At 43.8% G+C, this 16,969-nt stretch overlaps 1 protein-coding gene across 2 annotated transcripts in view; it reads left to right on the forward strand.

Annotated features, from left to right (window-relative positions):
* The window catches only part of LOC136649750 (hemicentin-1-like), a 180,377-nt gene that overhangs the window by 127,611 nt on the left and 35,797 nt on the right, over positions 1-16,969 (forward strand). For both annotated transcript variants that reach the window (XM_066626612.1, XM_066626614.1), the window contains exons 69-81: positions 454-610; positions 2,277-2,398; positions 3,464-3,628; positions 6,172-6,279; positions 7,053-7,190; positions 7,531-7,665; positions 8,689-8,958; positions 9,600-9,790; positions 11,407-11,620; positions 12,391-12,525; positions 13,139-13,329; positions 14,930-15,011; positions 15,818-16,087. In XM_066626612.1, the coding sequence (XP_066482709.1) occupies positions 454-610; positions 2,277-2,398; positions 3,464-3,628; positions 6,172-6,279; positions 7,053-7,190; positions 7,531-7,665; positions 8,689-8,958; positions 9,600-9,790; positions 11,407-11,620; positions 12,391-12,525; positions 13,139-13,329; positions 14,930-15,011; positions 15,818-16,087 (2,178 nt within the window). The remainder of the gene's footprint in view (positions 1-453; positions 611-2,276; positions 2,399-3,463; positions 3,629-6,171; positions 6,280-7,052; positions 7,191-7,530; positions 7,666-8,688; positions 8,959-9,599; positions 9,791-11,406; positions 11,621-12,390; positions 12,526-13,138; positions 13,330-14,929; positions 15,012-15,817; positions 16,088-16,969) is intronic.

Genomic DNA, 16,969 nt, shown 5'->3' on the forward strand with positions numbered 1-16,969 from the left:
TTTCTTTCTTTCTTTCTTTCTTTCTTTCTTTCTTTCTTACCTACCTACCTACCTACCTACCTACCTACCTACCTACCTACCTACCATTATTTGTATCTTGCTTGAGAGTAATAAGCCTGAGTTTTGAGGCAGCATTCTAATGCTTTAAACACAAGCAAGCAAACACAGCAATAGCAGTTTGGCTTGTGCGAGCATAACAACTTTTTTCAATTTGTTGTACAGAAGTGCTAAGAAGACTGCGTGCATGAATTGTTTGATTCCCAGTGGTCTCTGATATCAGAATAAGTAGAGTTGAGGATCTTTATTTTTCATGATTCGCTGCTGCTTCTCACATTAACGGTGTGGGATGACATTCACTATGTTGGGCCTGTGGCATGAACATTTCCTGTATGCAGCTTGAGCCATATGAGTTCCTTAGTGAATACTGTGTTATCTTTTCTACCTTGTTTCTAGTTCCTCCATCTATTGCTCCTGGGCCTGTCAATATTACTGTGACTGTGAATGTCCAAACCACCCTGCCATGTGAAACCACAGGAATTCCTAAACCTGCAATAACTTGGAAGAAGAATGGAAACCTCTTCAATGTGGATCAGAATCAGAACATATTCAGGTGAAAGATACTGTTTGCTGCAATTGTTATTTGGACAGCTTCATAATGAATGCAGTGTTTGCTAAAGAACAATAGCAAAAAAAAAAACAAACAACCAGATTCTTCTCTGAAGTGAGTACAATCTAAATTTTGATAGTGGGCATTTTATTTTTTTATGAATTTTACATGAAATTGGGTCACCTGTGACTTTGCCCATATGACAATGAAGACCTTAAAAATGATTTGGGAGCTAATCTTTTCCAATAATACCTTAGGCAATTTTTTGAGTCTCTTACAATGCAATCCTTACCATCTTTCCAGGGTTGATGGAGCCATGCCGATACGGCGCATGCTGCATTCTGTGGGGCAGTCACAGAGGCCTCCTCAAGATAAGAGAATGCATGTTCCCTTATCTCGGGTGCATTGCAGCTGCATTGGTGCTGGGAAATTGGTTAGGACTGGGCTGCTAATCTCAGAAGCCAATGTAGCAAACTGCTTCAGAAACTGATTTATCAAGCCAACTTGTCAAGTCTGGGAATTTGAAAGCTGCAGGCAGTGCTTGTAGGGGAGGGTAGCGGGGGCAAGGGGAAGGCAGCGACGCGATCCCCAGGATCGCATTGTTCGGGGGGGGGCTGCAGAGACTGGGATGTACCCAGTCCCTGCAACAACGTCCTGGGGGTGCAGGGAGCCCTGCACAAGAGTCTGCAGGGCTCCCAAGCCTGCAGAAAGTGAAAGTGGAGCGACTGTGCTCCACTTCCGGTTTTGCGAAAGTGGAGTGCGATCGCTCCACTTTCACTTTCTGCAAGCTTGGGGAGTCCTGCAGACGCTCGCACAGGGCTCCCCACGCCCCCAGGATGCTGCTGCAGGACTGGCGAGTACATCCCAGTCCCTGCAGCTCTGTTAGCAATGTGATCCTGGGGATCAAGTCGCTGCCTTCCCCCTGTCCCCGCCCCTTAAGGGGGCAGGGGCCAGGGTCCTCAGGCTGGGGCGTCACAACGCCCCAGTCTGAATACCACTGCCTTAAGGGATGCCTCTTTCACTTGTGGCACATCTAGTGCTGGAATCCTTGACAAAACTGTTCTTGATTAAGTAGATGAAGGACTCTTCCTCATAGGTTTTAAAGAAAAAGAAGACATTTGAGGGAGATATGCTGGAAGTGTGTGATATCGTCATTTTTCAGAGCAAGAGATGGCTGGACCCCTCATAATCCAATCCAGAAATAATTCAGTTTACCAGTGGATGTCCAAAATGATAACCCAGACTACAATCTATACAGATTTCTATCCAGAAACAAGTCTACCTTTTCACAGTCCCCCTCCCTTATTATGACTTCCTTTGTTGGGGTCCGAGAGGAGCCAGTTAAAGAATGAATAATGAAAGTGGCAGGGCCTTGACCCAGATTAATTCTGAATTGGGCACAGACCCTCTGGAGGAAGATCTAAAAGGAATTCATGGGTTTCCAGTCACCAACATAATCTGCCTCAAAGCAGAAAAAGGAAATAGCAGGAACAGCATGAAGTCCCTTGCCGCACTGTGATTCTACAGGGTTTTTTTTCTGATTGAGTGTTACGATTATTTAACATATACCCTCTACAATGGTGAGTTCAAGGACTACTGCAGCTTTCCCCAAACACTGCAGCGAACTATAACCAGTACTTCTCTCTTTCCCTCCCCTCTCCTCTCCCAGACTTTTGTCTTCAGGGTCACTAGTAATCATTTCTCCCACCGTAGATGACACAGCACTCTATGAATGTATTGTATCAAATGAAGCAGGCAAGGATCAAAGAGCAATTGCTCTCACTGTGCAAGGTACTGTAAATTTTATGTATCTGTGTACACTATATTCTGACACTATTAACAAGTCTCTGTGAAAGTTCTTTCAATGCTCGTTAGCTGTTAGTTGTTTGTGTTCCACTCTGAGCTCTTTTGGTCCATCCAGCTACAAATATTTGTTCCCCTTTTGCACGGAAAATGCACGCTAGAGCATCTCCAGAAGGAAACAACTAAGAAATCAAGACTGCTAATCAACCAGCTGGGTGTTATATCATTTGTCCAACATATCCTAGATTAGCTCAAACTGTTTTACTTTGTATCCCCTTCAAAAAAGGACACCACCACAATCTTGTAATATGCCTGTCAAACACATCAACCAGACCTGGATATTTAAACAAATAGAAGACTGATGTACAGCAGTGTTTTAAAGTGAATGTGTCTGGCTCTTACTACTATCTGCACTGGGTATCTGAACTAGTTCATAATTGGTCTCTGAGTTTCAGCCCTTCAGTCTTTCACAGAGTGTGGAAAAGAGAAGTTGGCCATCCTGTCTCCTTATACAATAAGACTTGGACTGGTTCAGCTCATTACATTGTGCATTCTCTTTTTTTTGCATGTATTGTAACATGTTCTGGGAAAGTCTGAGCGAGAACACATGCTCAGATTACTTTCTATCACACTTCTTTTTCTGCAATGTCTCCTTTGCCTACCCTTGTGGTTCCCAAACTGTGCACCATGGTGCAGCGAACTCACGGGGGTGCCATGGGATGTCCCAAGAGGCCTTCCAAGCTCTCCTGGATGCTGCCATTTTGGATCACATAAGATCTTGTGTGAGTCAAAAAGACAGCTCCCAGGAGAGCCAAGAAGAAGAGGCTGCTGCGAAAGAAAGGCACAGTGACAATAAGTTTGGGAACCACTGGCCTACACAATAAGGACTGTTTTGTTGCTCTGTAGTGATGAAATAGGTTCTGCATTGCAACTTTGTCAGGTTGTGATTATTCTGCTGGTCATTTTTTGTAGTTCGTTCAAAGATACGAGGACATTGTTGCATGCAATCAATGTGCATACTCAAGACTGTTTTTCTCTGCTCTGTTTTTTTAGTGCCACCCTCCTTAGCAGATGAAGCAGCAGATTTGCTGGTAACTAAGTTGTCTCCAGTAGTAATTCCTTGCACTGCATCAGGGGTTCCTTTACCCACAATCTACTGGACCAAGAATGGAATAAGACTACTTCCTCGAGGAGATGGCTACAGAATTCTGTCTTCAGGTTATGAGTTTACAATAGTCCAAAATACATTTTGGAGTATACAATTGATCCTCGCTACCCATGGATTTGCTACCTGCGGATTCACCTATCCGTGGGAAGCAGGAACATCACTTACCTTGAGCCTTTTGCGATCTGTTCGCAGCTTGTGGTCTGTTCTCAGCTATCTGAAGCTATCCGTATCATCTGCGGCCATTCCTAAGTGATTCTCGGCCATTCTGAAGCTATCTGCTATGGCCATTCATTATCCGCAGCAACCATTTTGTAGCTATTACTGCCATTATTCTTAAGGTAGTCAGTTACAAGGAGCACCCCAAAATGCCTTCTGGGGCTATGCTGAAGTGATCCTAGCATCCCCAGTGGCCATTTTGAATCATGTGGTGACCATTTTACCCCATTTTACCAGTGGTGGAAAAATGCACCAGTGGTTGAAGAGCTATCCGCAACCATTTTTGAAGCTATCCAAGCCATTCAGAAGCTATCTACGCTATTCTGAACTAACCATGTCATTCTGAAGATATTCATGCCAATTTGATTTTTATTTGATTTTCCCCCTAACCCCCTTGATCCCATAGGATCAATTATTGTATATCTACAGATTTGGTACCTGCTGGGTTTTCTAGGAACCTAAACCCCGCAGACACAAAGAATTAACTGTACATTCGTCTTTGGGAAGAATATTAATGAACAATTTGTTCTTGCTTTTAAAAGGCAATATCCTTTCTTTTATAGACTGAAACATTCTTGACTGGAACATGATGCTAGCCAGTTCATATTTCCAAGTGTTTGGCTGCCACTTCAACACTGCAAAGTGACATTAAGAGAGAGTAATTTGTAGGGGACAAGTGGTGGACACGGGAGTGGGTGGGTGCTAAACTCTTTCCATCATTTTCTCCTACTATTCCCACCCCATGTTGGAATTGGAAACGCAGGCCTTGAATCCTTCTGTGAGAGAAGTGGTAGAGAGCAGCTGCAGGAAGAAGGTTATGGGCAGGGGAAAGAGTAACAATAAACCTGCTTCTGCCCACCACCAATTAGTGGAAAAGTCAAACTCAACCATTTGAAAATGCAGTAACTTAAGAACATAACTTAATGCAGTAACTGAAGTACTTGAAGTGGCAGCCAGCCATTAACCAAAATCTTCACTTGGCTGAAACCACAAGATTTATTTAAAAGATTTACATCCCACCTTTCCAAAAAGGTCAACGTGGCTAACAAAATTAATAATAAAGACATAAATGAATAAAATCAGATACAAATTTTAATACAGGTGGGCTCTCTGTATCCACGGAATTTCAATTCCAAGGACTCCTGCAGATGCCGAAATCCGCAGATGATATCTGAAGATTTGGGCACCCAAAATCCTCCAAACGCAACTGGAGCTGTGCTCCAGTCATGTCCAGAGGACTTTCGGAGGGCTGGGAAACCTCCCTGGCCCTCAGAAGTCCTCCTGTGTCCTTGAAAGTCCAAAAATAGCGACTTCTGGTTTTGGGCCGAAAACTATGCACAGGCCTCAGAACAGTCTCTGGCGAGTACAGGTTCGACCCACCCTGCTGATTTGGAACCCACAGACAATCAAACCTGAGGGTAACACAGGCCGTCTGTATAATAAAGATACAGTTCATCTCTCTCTCTGCATCTAACAACATGATCCTATGCATGTCTACTCCATAATAAATCCCACTGAGTTTAATCGCTTAACAGCACACTTCTATGTATGTTTACTCAGAAGTAAGTCCCATTATATTCAACGGGTTTTTACTTCCAGGAAAGTGTGTGTAGGATTGCATCCTCAATTAATTTACTCCCATGTGAGTGTTATAGGATTGCAGCCGAAGAGACTGCCAACCAAGAACTTGGTCCCTGGTGATTCCCTCCATTGGGGTTCCAGTAGTCTGTGCTGCTCCATAGTTCAGGTGCGATAAAGAAATGGGAGGGTGGAAGATCAAGTTTCTATTTCACTTCTAATAAACACGTTCACTTCATTCAAGACTCAGCCGCAAGGGACTTTTCTGTGAAGGTGTCCTTTTAGCACTTCCATTGATTTTTTTTTTCCAGGTATTTATATACTACCTTTCTTGGTCTTTATTCAAGACTTTATTCAAGGCGGTTTACATAGGCAGGCTAATTTAAATCCCCGTAGGGATTTTTACAATTGAAAGAAGGCTCTATCTTTCAAGAGCCACAACAATTCAGATGTTTCATTCTGATCTGGCCTCCATCCTGGCCTCCATTCTCCCACGCTCAGAGCAGATGGAATAACTTGGCTCAGCTTGTCAGCTGCTTCAAGGTCGCACGGTGCCGGTGGCCTTGAACTGGCGACCTTGTGGATGTTATCTTCAGGCAAATGGAGGCTCTACCCTCTAGACCAGACCTCCTGCCTGATTTCAGTGCAGCTTGTGCTGAAGAAGTTCTCATTGGTTTGAGTACTGATGCTGCTTCATTGTCTTGATGTATCTGGAGCCTGATCTTGAACTGCAGCCTGTAGTTTTAGTCATCCCTCCTCCTGTGGCATAATTGTTAAAGTTTCCCACCTCTTCCTATAGGTGCTATTGACATAACTGCTGCTCAACTGCATCATGCAGGACGGTACACCTGTACAGCACGCAATGCTGCTGGCTCTGCGCACAGACATGTTGCTCTTCATGTTCAAGGTGAGGAGGGAACTTGTATGTTTCCTGTCTAATTCAAAACCAATGGTCACCACAGCCATGGATCTGAGAGTCAACCTACACTTTCAGAGTCATGTGGTACAATCCTGTTGAGAACGTACAATTTCAAACTGCAGTTGGGAGGCTGTGTGACTAATGCTCCCGCCTGAAAGCTGGATACCATGGGCCTTTGGTTTCTGTGGGGATCTGTTCCAGGTCACACGCACCCCCCTCCCATGGATACCAAAATCTGCAGATAATTAAGGGCCCAATTCTATCCAACATTCCTGCACCAGTGCAGCTGCAATGCAGTCCCAAACCAAGAGAACAAATAGTCCTTTGAGGAGGCCTCTGAGACTGCACCCTCCACTGCAGGATGTAGTGCGCATCCCACTGGCATGGCTGCACTGGTGCTGGAAAGTTGAATAGGATTGGACTGCAAATCTGTGGGAGGGGGGCCTTGTGCGGCACCATGATAACTTACCTGGAGGTCATGCCCAGCCTCCTTAAAAGCCTCCCAGACATGACTGGAAGTCCCTCAGAGCCTTGTAGAGTGTGAGCCCTGGCAACCTATGTGTAGCAGAAGAATGACAGCATGGGTTGGCATCAATGTCTCAGGGTCCAGGGTCGGGAACCACAAGACTTCCCCACAGTACCATTTATGAAATGGGAATTATCTGTTGCTAGGCTACCTTGTGAGGATACAATTACAATAAAGCAAAAAGACCTAGGCAGATCAGGAATCATCTCCCTTTATGTGCTCTTTCACATCTTAGAACCACCATCTATCCAAATCCAACCTGGAACACTTGATGTCATTCTCAACAACCCAGTTCTCTTACCATGTGAAGCAATAGGCTCACCTCGTCCTGTAATAACATGGCAGAAGGAAGGTGTCAGTGTGATCACAACAGGTATCTTGCTTTGCATTATAATTTTCAGTTTATCCAGTTTAAGGATATTTAGCAACATGGAATTGGGGATGAACCACAATTCTGTATACTAATAAAGGATATTTTATGCCCAAAGTCTCTCCCAGGGCTGGATCACACATGCATGTTTATCTCTTGATGACTGCAGGATTGAGTGATGACATAAATGCAAGGACTTCTCAGAAATTCATTTCATGTTCTTAATGGCCATATTGGACAAGCTTGCCTGACTCCGAAACACATGGTTCTTTCTGCTTTTCCTGCCTTTTGTCCAAGATTTAAATGGGCCTTCCTTTGTTTCTCTGTTATGCATACATTCCAGGTAACAGTTATACAGTTCTTCCCAGTGGCAGTTTGCAGATTGCGAGGGCTGCTGCTGAAGATGCTGGGACTTACATCTGCGTTGCTCAGAATCCAGCAGGCACTGCCCTTGGAAAGATCAAACTGAAAATTCAAGGTATGTTTTGCTGGTGAACTGCAAATTTGTTGTTAGAAATTATCCCATGTCAGCTCCATCTCCTCCCCTTGGGGGCTAGATCCATATCCATGAAACTTTTGAATACCACGTGGCAGGTAAGTAGGAATTGTGACAGACGACAAAGCACGATTTAGAATTGCAGTGTTGTTTAACAAACAGAAAGTCAGATTTCATCTAAGGAAAGAGGGCATTTCTGCTGTCTGCCCAGAGGATTACTTCACCTGGGTCCTGGTGCAGTTCTTTGGTCTTTGCCTGCTCTGATAGCAAAGGTGGCTTTGCCCAGGCGATGGGCATGCCTTCCTGGTATTCCTTGCTGGAGGATAAGGTTGTCCAGGGTAGCGGACAGCACACACAGTTCAGTGGTGCAGTAGGATTGCTGACTGCTCCTGAATCGGGAGCTGTGCTGGCCCTGGGTTCTTATCACAGTCGCCTCCTGGCCCATCATAGCAAAAGAGTAGATGGGGTGGTTTCCCATCCCTGGTGACCCCCAGTCTCCTCCCCTTTCTTCCTTGCTTCTCAAGCCTTCTCTCTTTCTGATTTCTCTCTCTTCCATCTCTCTCTTGTTCTTTCCTCCTCCTTTCTCTAGGACCTCTTCTCTCTATAGTTCTTTTCCTTCTTCTCTTCCTCCTTCTGTTCACCTCAGTTGTCTCTTCCGTCTGTTGCTTCCTTTTGGTGACAGAGCTTAGATGGGGCTGGTACCAATCATTAAAACAGCCAGAACATCGAAGTATGGAGGAGGAAAGGCAGAGGGAACCAAAATTGCCTCATTAGAGCGTCTTCAAGGGAAAGAAGAGAGAGATGGTAGAAATGTTCACCTAACAATGTTTGTTTTTGTCTCCCACCCAGGATGAAAGGAATAAATTGAAAGGGTTAGGGGGAACATGGTTCTCAGAAAAGCATGGTTAACATCTTGGGGAAATAAGAACCTATAAAAATAACAGGAAGCATCTCATTGGTCTTCTAGCTCTATGAGATCACACACATGAATTACTTACCTTTCAGTTCCTCCAGCTATCAAACTTCATCCTGAGGAATATGTGGTTGTTGTGGATAAGCCTGCCACTCTGATATGTGAAGCAGAAGGCTACCCAGTTCCTGAGATTGCATGGTATAAAGATGGGCAGCAGACCACAGAGTCTATGAGGCAGCGAATTCTCAGCACAGGAGCTTTACAATTTGCATTTACTCAACCTAGTGATACTGGCCGTTATACCTGCATGGCTACAAATGTGGCTGGATCAAGCAGCTCTAGCATGGAACTCACTGTGCATGGTAAGTAAGATCAGAACTGGAAAACATGAGTGGCCTGTGAACTACAGAGGAAGCTAGAGTGGTGACCCTGCTTCTATGATTCATATTTTAACTTCAATTTTATATGTAAACATCTAATTACAAGTGTGAACATATTCTTTCAAAATAAGTCTTCCAGCCATTAATTTAAGATGAATGATAATTAACAAATCCTTATGCAGTCATTCCTCTATAACTGTGCTCTTGGTTCCTGCAGATTTGATTGTGCATGAGAACACAATTGTTACTGTCATGCCATCTTGCTGTCTGTTCTCTGCTATCTGCAGCCAATTCATGATGACCATTCTGAATCCGCAGCTGTCGTTTTGAAGCTGTCCATGGCCATTTTTAAAAATCCAAGCCATTCTGATGCTATCCACACCATCCTGAAGCTATGTAGTGCTGGCATTAGCTATCCCTCCCCTGAACCCTATTGATCCCATAGGATCAATGATTCCATATCTGCTGCTTCGGTATCTGCTGGGTTTTCCAGGAACCTAATCCCAGCGGATAAGGAAAACTGACTGTACGAAAATTCTCCTTACAGATTTGCAAGAATGAGTCCCAGATTTCATATGGGATGGGTGCATATGCCGTTTATTGTGTTTTATATCTTCACACAGTCCCACCTAAGATACGCAGTACAGAGGCCCAGTTTACAGTTGTTGAAAATTCTCAAGTGGTTCTATCGTGCATTGCTGATGGAATCCCAGTTCCATCCATGAGCTGGAAGAAAGATGGTGTTCTTTTAACGGAAACAGCAGGAAGACATACTACTGTGCCATTTGGAGATCTCATTGTGGACAATGCTGTGGTAAGCATCAGTATATACAACATGCTGAAGATGGATGGGACAGAGGAGAGGGTTTGGTCCTTCTCCTAGGCAATAACAAATGTTAGAAATAAAATACCTCTGTATTTGGCTCTGTACTTGGGAAATATGTGGTACTCTGTTTAGGAAGAGCATGTACTATGTCCCAGCCTACATAATGGGGTAGATTGTTTTGCGAATTTCTTGGATTAGAGCCTGCTGGTACAAGCTTCAAGAAGTCCATCAGCATGGAGCCAGTGGTGGCCCTGTAACAGGAGAAAAACATTATATGCAAACCCCTTGAAATGCTTTCATTACAAATGAACTGGCAGTGTATTTATCATGAGTGCATATTAGGTTGCTGTCACAGGGCCTTAAGAAGCCTTTCCCTCCATAAACCTGATCACACAAAATATTTCTATCTACAGAGTATGCATATGTCTGACTTGGTCAGCTGAGAATTCTGAAGCTCTTCTGGAGAGAGGAAGAGAAGGCTGGAGGGGATTACAGGCAAACACACGAAAGCAGAAACCACCTTTTCCCTAGGTTATTCCTTCACTCTCCTTTTATCTAATTGTGCCAATTGGTTGAGATGGAGAGAGCAGGAACAATTCACCTTTAAGGGAAAGAGGATGAACAGGTATATATGCAAATAGGTGACTAGCAGTTTCTGCTTCCTTCTCTGTGTTGCCTTCAGTCCACTCCAGCATCTCTGCCTGGTGAACACAATGCTTAAAAAGATCTGTAGCCCATTTTATTTGCTTTAAATCATTAGCAAGTTGGTTTGGACATATTTAAAAGTTTCTACTTTTGCATTGTTACAACACCTGTGACAAATTCAAAACTCAAATGTAAAGCTCTACAATGTTTGGAGATGTCTCTCTAAGCATTTCTGTTTCGGGGCAAACAGAAAGCTACACTTTCCCAAAAATAATATCACAAACTGTTTCTATAGGTCTCCAGCAACATGCAAAAGTACGTAGATTACTGTTTTCTCCCTGAATTTTACTCTTTGGCTGTTTCAAAGCCAGTTATAGACATGCTCCTGTATCTGTGGGAGTTCCGTTCTGGAACCCCTCACAGATACCTGAATCTGTGGACAGAAGGGGATGCCTACCCTCACCCTCCAGAGGCAAGGGGAACGGAGCTGTTTTAATGTCTTTTAAGGAATTAAAAACATCCTGTTTTCTGAGAAAAAATGGAAGTGACTTTTTTTCCTCTAAGATTCAGTCTGAGCCCAGCATTCAGATTCAGGTAACTGTGGGGGGTTCCAGAACAGAACCCCCACAGATATGGGGGGCATGCCTGTATCTGGATTTGAAATAGCCAGAGAGTTAAATTCAGAGAGAAAAACAGTAATCTACTTTTGCGTGTGGTTGTAGACCCATAGAGAGGTCCAGAGGGGGCACATACCAGGAGGCACACATGGAGGGAGGGGTGCAGATCTGACCTGCAGATAAGTGAATTTGTATTCTTTTTTTTATAATCTTCAATAAGGATGTATAATATTGAATAAAATTCTTTCTATGTTGCCCCCAAGTGCAAGGGACCATTATGTTCATGATGGTACACTGCATTTTGTTTAAGTTTTAAAAGCCTTTCCTTTTTCCTGCTTACAGCCAGAAGATTCTGGTAGTTATACCTGTATTGCCAGCAATGTAGCTGGTGAAGACACCCACACTGTCAGTTTAATAGTCCATGTGCTCCCAACCTTTACCGAACTCCCTGGGGATGTGGCTTTAAACAAAGGAGAACAACTTCAGTTAACTTGCAAGGCAACTGGAATTCCTCTGCCCAGAATAACATGGACCTTTAACAACAATATTGTCCCAGGTAGGTTAATCCCTGGATACTAGTTTTCCAGCAATAGATGTTGCGATGTGTCATATCAGCAGTTTTACAGTATATTAAAAAATTACATGGAGAAAAATCTGGATGTTTTAGGATAATTGAATTCTTATTATGGAATTGCTATTTGCTATTTGAGAGCCTGGCTCAGCTCTGGCCGGGCTGCGGAACAGGGAATGGGGGCATTCCCGGGGGCATGGGGGAGGCGTTCTGGGGAGGGGGAGGCGTGGTTGGGGGCATTCCCGGGGGTGGGGGAGAGGCAGCTCCGCGGAGCCAAGCTCTGCAGGATCCAGGGCGCTCAGGTAGGGCTGCTTGCCCTACACGAGCACCTTCATAGTTGCCGCTAAAGTGAGTATTCCCATTGCGGGACTGCTTCCCTTACGGTCCCCTTCTCCTGAGGAGCCTCCCGTGGTAGCGTGGGAGGCTATGGATCTGGCGGTAGCCGTTTGTGGTGCCGCCGGGTCCTGCAGCTCCGGGCAGCTCAGGATTGGGCTGTGAGAGCTATATTCTTTGAATGGTTCAGTGAATAGTCCAAAATGTGTGAGTAAGCATTATCTCTGCCAATGACCATCTACCAATATATGGTACTGAATATCCAGATATACACCTCTAAAACACATTTTATTTATTTACTTATTTATACATAGATACATACATACATACATACGGTTTCTATATTGGCCCATACTGGGGCTGATTTAATTTTGTTGATTTTGTTGATTTCATTCCTTTTGCATCTCCTCTTGTCCTGTCAGCACAATATGATGGCACAAATGGACTCAGCGAACTTGTTATTGAAAGAGTGTCTAAAGAGGACTCGGGTACCTATGTGTGTACAGCAGAAAATACAGTTGGTTCTATCAAGGCTCTTGGTTTTGTGTATGTTAAAGGTATGTATTACTGGTAAGTTTGGGAATCACTTCATTGACTCCTAGTTTTACACTGTATCTAATGGTAATGCTGTAGAATGTTGAGGAATAATGGAAACAGATCTTTTGTTTTATGGAAATAAAGAGTGTCTGACTTCCATTAACAAATGGAGGTGAAATCTCATTTTCAAATTAGTACGGAAACAAAATTTCACATGGCTATGTGAAATTTCCTACAATAAATAAAACCAATAAATAAAACTAATAAATAAAGCCAATTATTTATAAATTTATATTTATTTATAAATAAATAATGCCAATAAATAAAGCTTCTGCTACTACTAACAATATTTCACATGCCTAAGTGAAATTTCCTACTTACAAAATTGTCAAATTCAAAAATAGTGGAAGGGCCTCGAAATTAGCAAAACTGGATTTTGTTTCAAAACATGGGGTGGGGGATTTATATTGGTGTGTGGAATTCACGCCTAAATTTCAATTTTTTGATAAAACCTGAAATTTGAGGTTTTAAAAAAATTTTCTTGCAATTTTTGCTATATTTAATAGTTGGTTGCTTACACACACACACACAAACAGAGATCTCAGCTTATGATATTACTTAATTTTTCCCCAGAGCCACCAGTCTTCATGGGAGATTATCATTCCAGTCGGATTGAGCCCCTAGGAGGCAATGCTGTTCTCAACTGTGAAGTCAGAGGAGATCCACCTCCAACAATCCAGTGGAGCAAAAAAGGTGTAGGCATTCAGATCAGCAATCGAATCAGACAGCTCAGCAATGGATCCCTTGCTATCTATGGCACAGTAGTGAGTTATTACTCGGATATGTACTTACGCATTATGCTTGCAGTGATTGAATTGAATAGTTATGAGGGGTTGTGTCCTTGATGCTTCTTCAATTTACAGAAGGAGCTCTCTTTGTGCAGAGTGGGCGAGGTTTTTACCAATCCCCTGTTCTTTCTGTGGAAAGATCCCTGTGCCTGATTCTACTCCTGAGATTGGGGTACCATCAGAAACAGCTGCTCAGGGATGCTGGGAGCTGGAGGGAATGGGAGATTTGTGAAAATCGCCCCTTCCCCCCCCCTTGTGTGAATGGAAAAAGCATGCTAAGATATAACCTACAGCAGTGGTTCTCACAACTTTTAGATCGGGACCCACTTTGCAGAATGACAATCTGTCCGGGACCCACCGGAAGTGATGTCATCAACCTGGAAGTTATGTCATGGCTGGAAGTGACATCAAGCAGGAAGTGACATCACTGTTCTCACCTAGTAGTTCATAAACTGCAAATGATAAGAGAAAATAGTCCAGCTCAGAAGCTTATTTCAATTCACACCGCACCCCCCCATTGCTACCAAGCATACCACCTGTTCACTGTATTAAAGGGAGAGTATCTCATGGTGTTTTATTAGCTTTCATTGGGTTATTTCTCAGCCATTTTCTAATAGCAAAGCATAAGGAGAAAAAACCTATTTAAACCTTGATACATATTTAAACCTATTTAAACCTTCCCCACTTCAGGTATCTACTGCGGTTTAAGTACCTGGAGGGAGAGGGAAGGGCAGAGCTGGGCTGGATGCAAGTGGGGGGGAGAGGGGAGCTGGATCACAGGGCAGAGCTTGAGCTGGAAGGAAGTGGTGAAAGAGAAAGCAAACAAACATGCCCCCATTTACAGGGAGAGGCTGCAGCCCACCTCAAGAGAATCCAGCAACACTCCCTGAAGGCACACTCATTCCTGTGCAAGCCGCTCTTTTGCTCCTGGAACAAGCTTTGAGTTCACACAGAAAGCTTAGGCAAAGGCAGTTCCAGCTTCCAAGATGGCGTCAGCTGCCTAATTTGCCAGTTTCCAAGATGGTGGTCAACATCTTTCTGCGACTCACCTGACCTCAGGTCGCAACCCACAGTTTGAGAAACCCTGACCTACAGGGTTTATCTGTTACATTTGTATGCCAGCTTTCTCCCACGTTGGTCAGGAGAGCAAGTTTAAGGCTATCCCATTTATGTTTACAACATCCTAAGAGGCTATTAATTAAACTACAGTTTTATTTTTAGTAACTGAAAATAGCTTTGTCATTTATTACATGTATTTATGGTATATTTTTATATAGTGCACTCCTGGAAATGTCATTTCACACAGTACTGAGACATGTTTTCTGTGTAGCTTGCTACGTTCTAATTCTTTGGTGTCTTTCCTAATGCTTCCTGCTACTATCCCACCTATTGGTACATCATGTTACCACAGAAGACAATCTGTACACTTAGCTTTTATGCAGCCTCTGTACAGTGCATTGAATCCCCACTAGAAAGAGTTCATGTACTGTTGTTAAGCCATATTTTCGCTTCCAGTGTAATTGGCACTTAGTTCTGAACAGATCACTCCTGTGACAACATTCTTATTTTTCTGCAGAATGAAGATGCTGCAGAATATACGTGCATAGCTACAAATGATGCAGGTGTTGTGGAACACCGTGTGACCCTAACACTACAGAGTAAGCCACAAAAGTATTTGGAAATTACGTTGGGAGCTCTAAAATTCTGCACTTGTACATAATGTAGGGCATAATGGAGTTAATGTAGGCAGTTGGTCATCCAAACAAAGCTTGTTTGTTACATATGAAACTGCCTCTTATTGAGACAGATCACTGGTTTGTCTAGATCTAGATTGGTCTGTCTGTGCTTACTGGCAGTGGCTGTCCAGGGTTTCAGACAAGGGTCTTTCCCAGCACTACATAGAAATGGCAGAGTCCTTCTGCATGCAAAATATGTGCTCTAATATGTGAGCTACAGCCTCTCCCCATTACAGCCACCCCCAGGTGTTCCCAACCTGATCTTTGTCAAATAATGTGTGTGTGGATGCTTAACCCATCCGCTGCCTGCCACTTTTCTCCTGCAGTCTTCCTCTCAACCTGGTTGACTTTGTCATAATAACAAAAGGTTCTCCAAGGAGCTGTAACTGAGAATACTGCCACAGATGGAACCCATCCAAACCCATAAGCTCCTAGGCTTGATTTCGCTGTCACTGTAAATCTATGAATTGCAATTGTACAATATGCAGCCTCAAAAAAAGGGGGGGAGGGAGACACTCTTTGCTCAGTGAATATTTAAAATATTTATAGTTACCTTTTTCCCTAATGGGAAATAATCGCAATTATATAATGAATGAATGAATGAAATATTTAACTTCTTCAAAATCTGAAAAAAGACATGAGAGAGTCTGTGGAGGGAGGGGAGTGTGAATGTAGGAAAATAATTTAATGTAAAAATTGCCAAACTGGGAATCTTCTGTTTATCTTAGGGGCACCTGTTATTACAGTGGAACCAGTAGAGACTATTGTTGATGCTGGAACCACCGCAGTGCTAAACTGCCAAGCAGAAGGAGAACCTTTCCCAACTATTGAATGGTCTCGCCAAGGCTGGCCTCTCCATAATCAGGACCGAATGACTGTGCTAAGTAATGGGTCCTTGCGAATTGCAGCTGCACAAAAAGAGGATACCTCTGAATATGAATGTGTAGCTAGGAACCTGATGGGCTCAGTCCTGATCAAAGTGCCATTCATTGTTCAAGGTGAGTGCTGAGCATTAGCTTACCTTTTCATTTTATCCAGTGCAGAATTATGTATAATTTAGAAGCTTGCCTGCTCTAAAGCAAAGATAGACCAGTAATGAGAAACCACCTTCTCTCTCCCTTATCTCTCAAATGGTAATTCCCAAATAGTGTGCCAAGTACTGTTACATTACTGTACTGTAACAAATGATTTTTTTTTAATTAATGGCTTTTGTGAATTCAAAATGTTTATGCACAGAGGAGGCTGCCTGCTGCATCTCTGCAAGATTCACTGTTCTGGCTTCACCTGCTTCCCATCAGCCTCCACTGGGAGCATGTGATTTTGCCTTGAACTAGTATTGGATGATGGTAGATCTTTAATCCCTTCCAAAGTAGAAATGCAGCAGAATTACCAGCCCTTGCACACACTGAGATATGCTCTAGAGCAGGGGTGTCAAACTCATTTCATCCTGGGGGGCCACATTGGATTCAGGGCACCTGCCGAGGGCCGAACTTCAAATGTAGCACCCAGAAGTGACCTGAACACAGGAAGTGATGTCACTTGTGACATCACTTCCTTTTTTTAAAAAAGCTGAGGCTTCCCCCTCACTCTGCTACTTCACCCCATCCCATTCCCCATCCTACCACAAAGCATCCCCTGCCTGCCAGCCAGCCAAGCCTCCCAGTCACCCCCAGCCCCCACCTGCCTGCCACTAGTCAGGGCCAGGGAAGCCACGCACAGCTGCTCCGGCTCCCAGGCCCCCTCTGGCTGCAGCTGGAAGGAGGACCGAAGACTGGGAACGCTGCGCACGGCTGCTCCAGCCCTAGGAACTCTCTTCGGCTGTGCGTGAGCCCTGATCACGCCCAGAGATGCTGCGCATGGGTGCTCCAGCCCTCAGTCGC

The sequence above is a fragment of the Tiliqua scincoides genome, chromosome 4, assembly GCF_035046505.1.
Source record: "Tiliqua scincoides isolate rTilSci1 chromosome 4, rTilSci1.hap2, whole genome shotgun sequence".
Lineage (NCBI taxonomy): Eukaryota > Metazoa > Chordata > Lepidosauria > Squamata > Scincidae > Tiliqua > Tiliqua scincoides.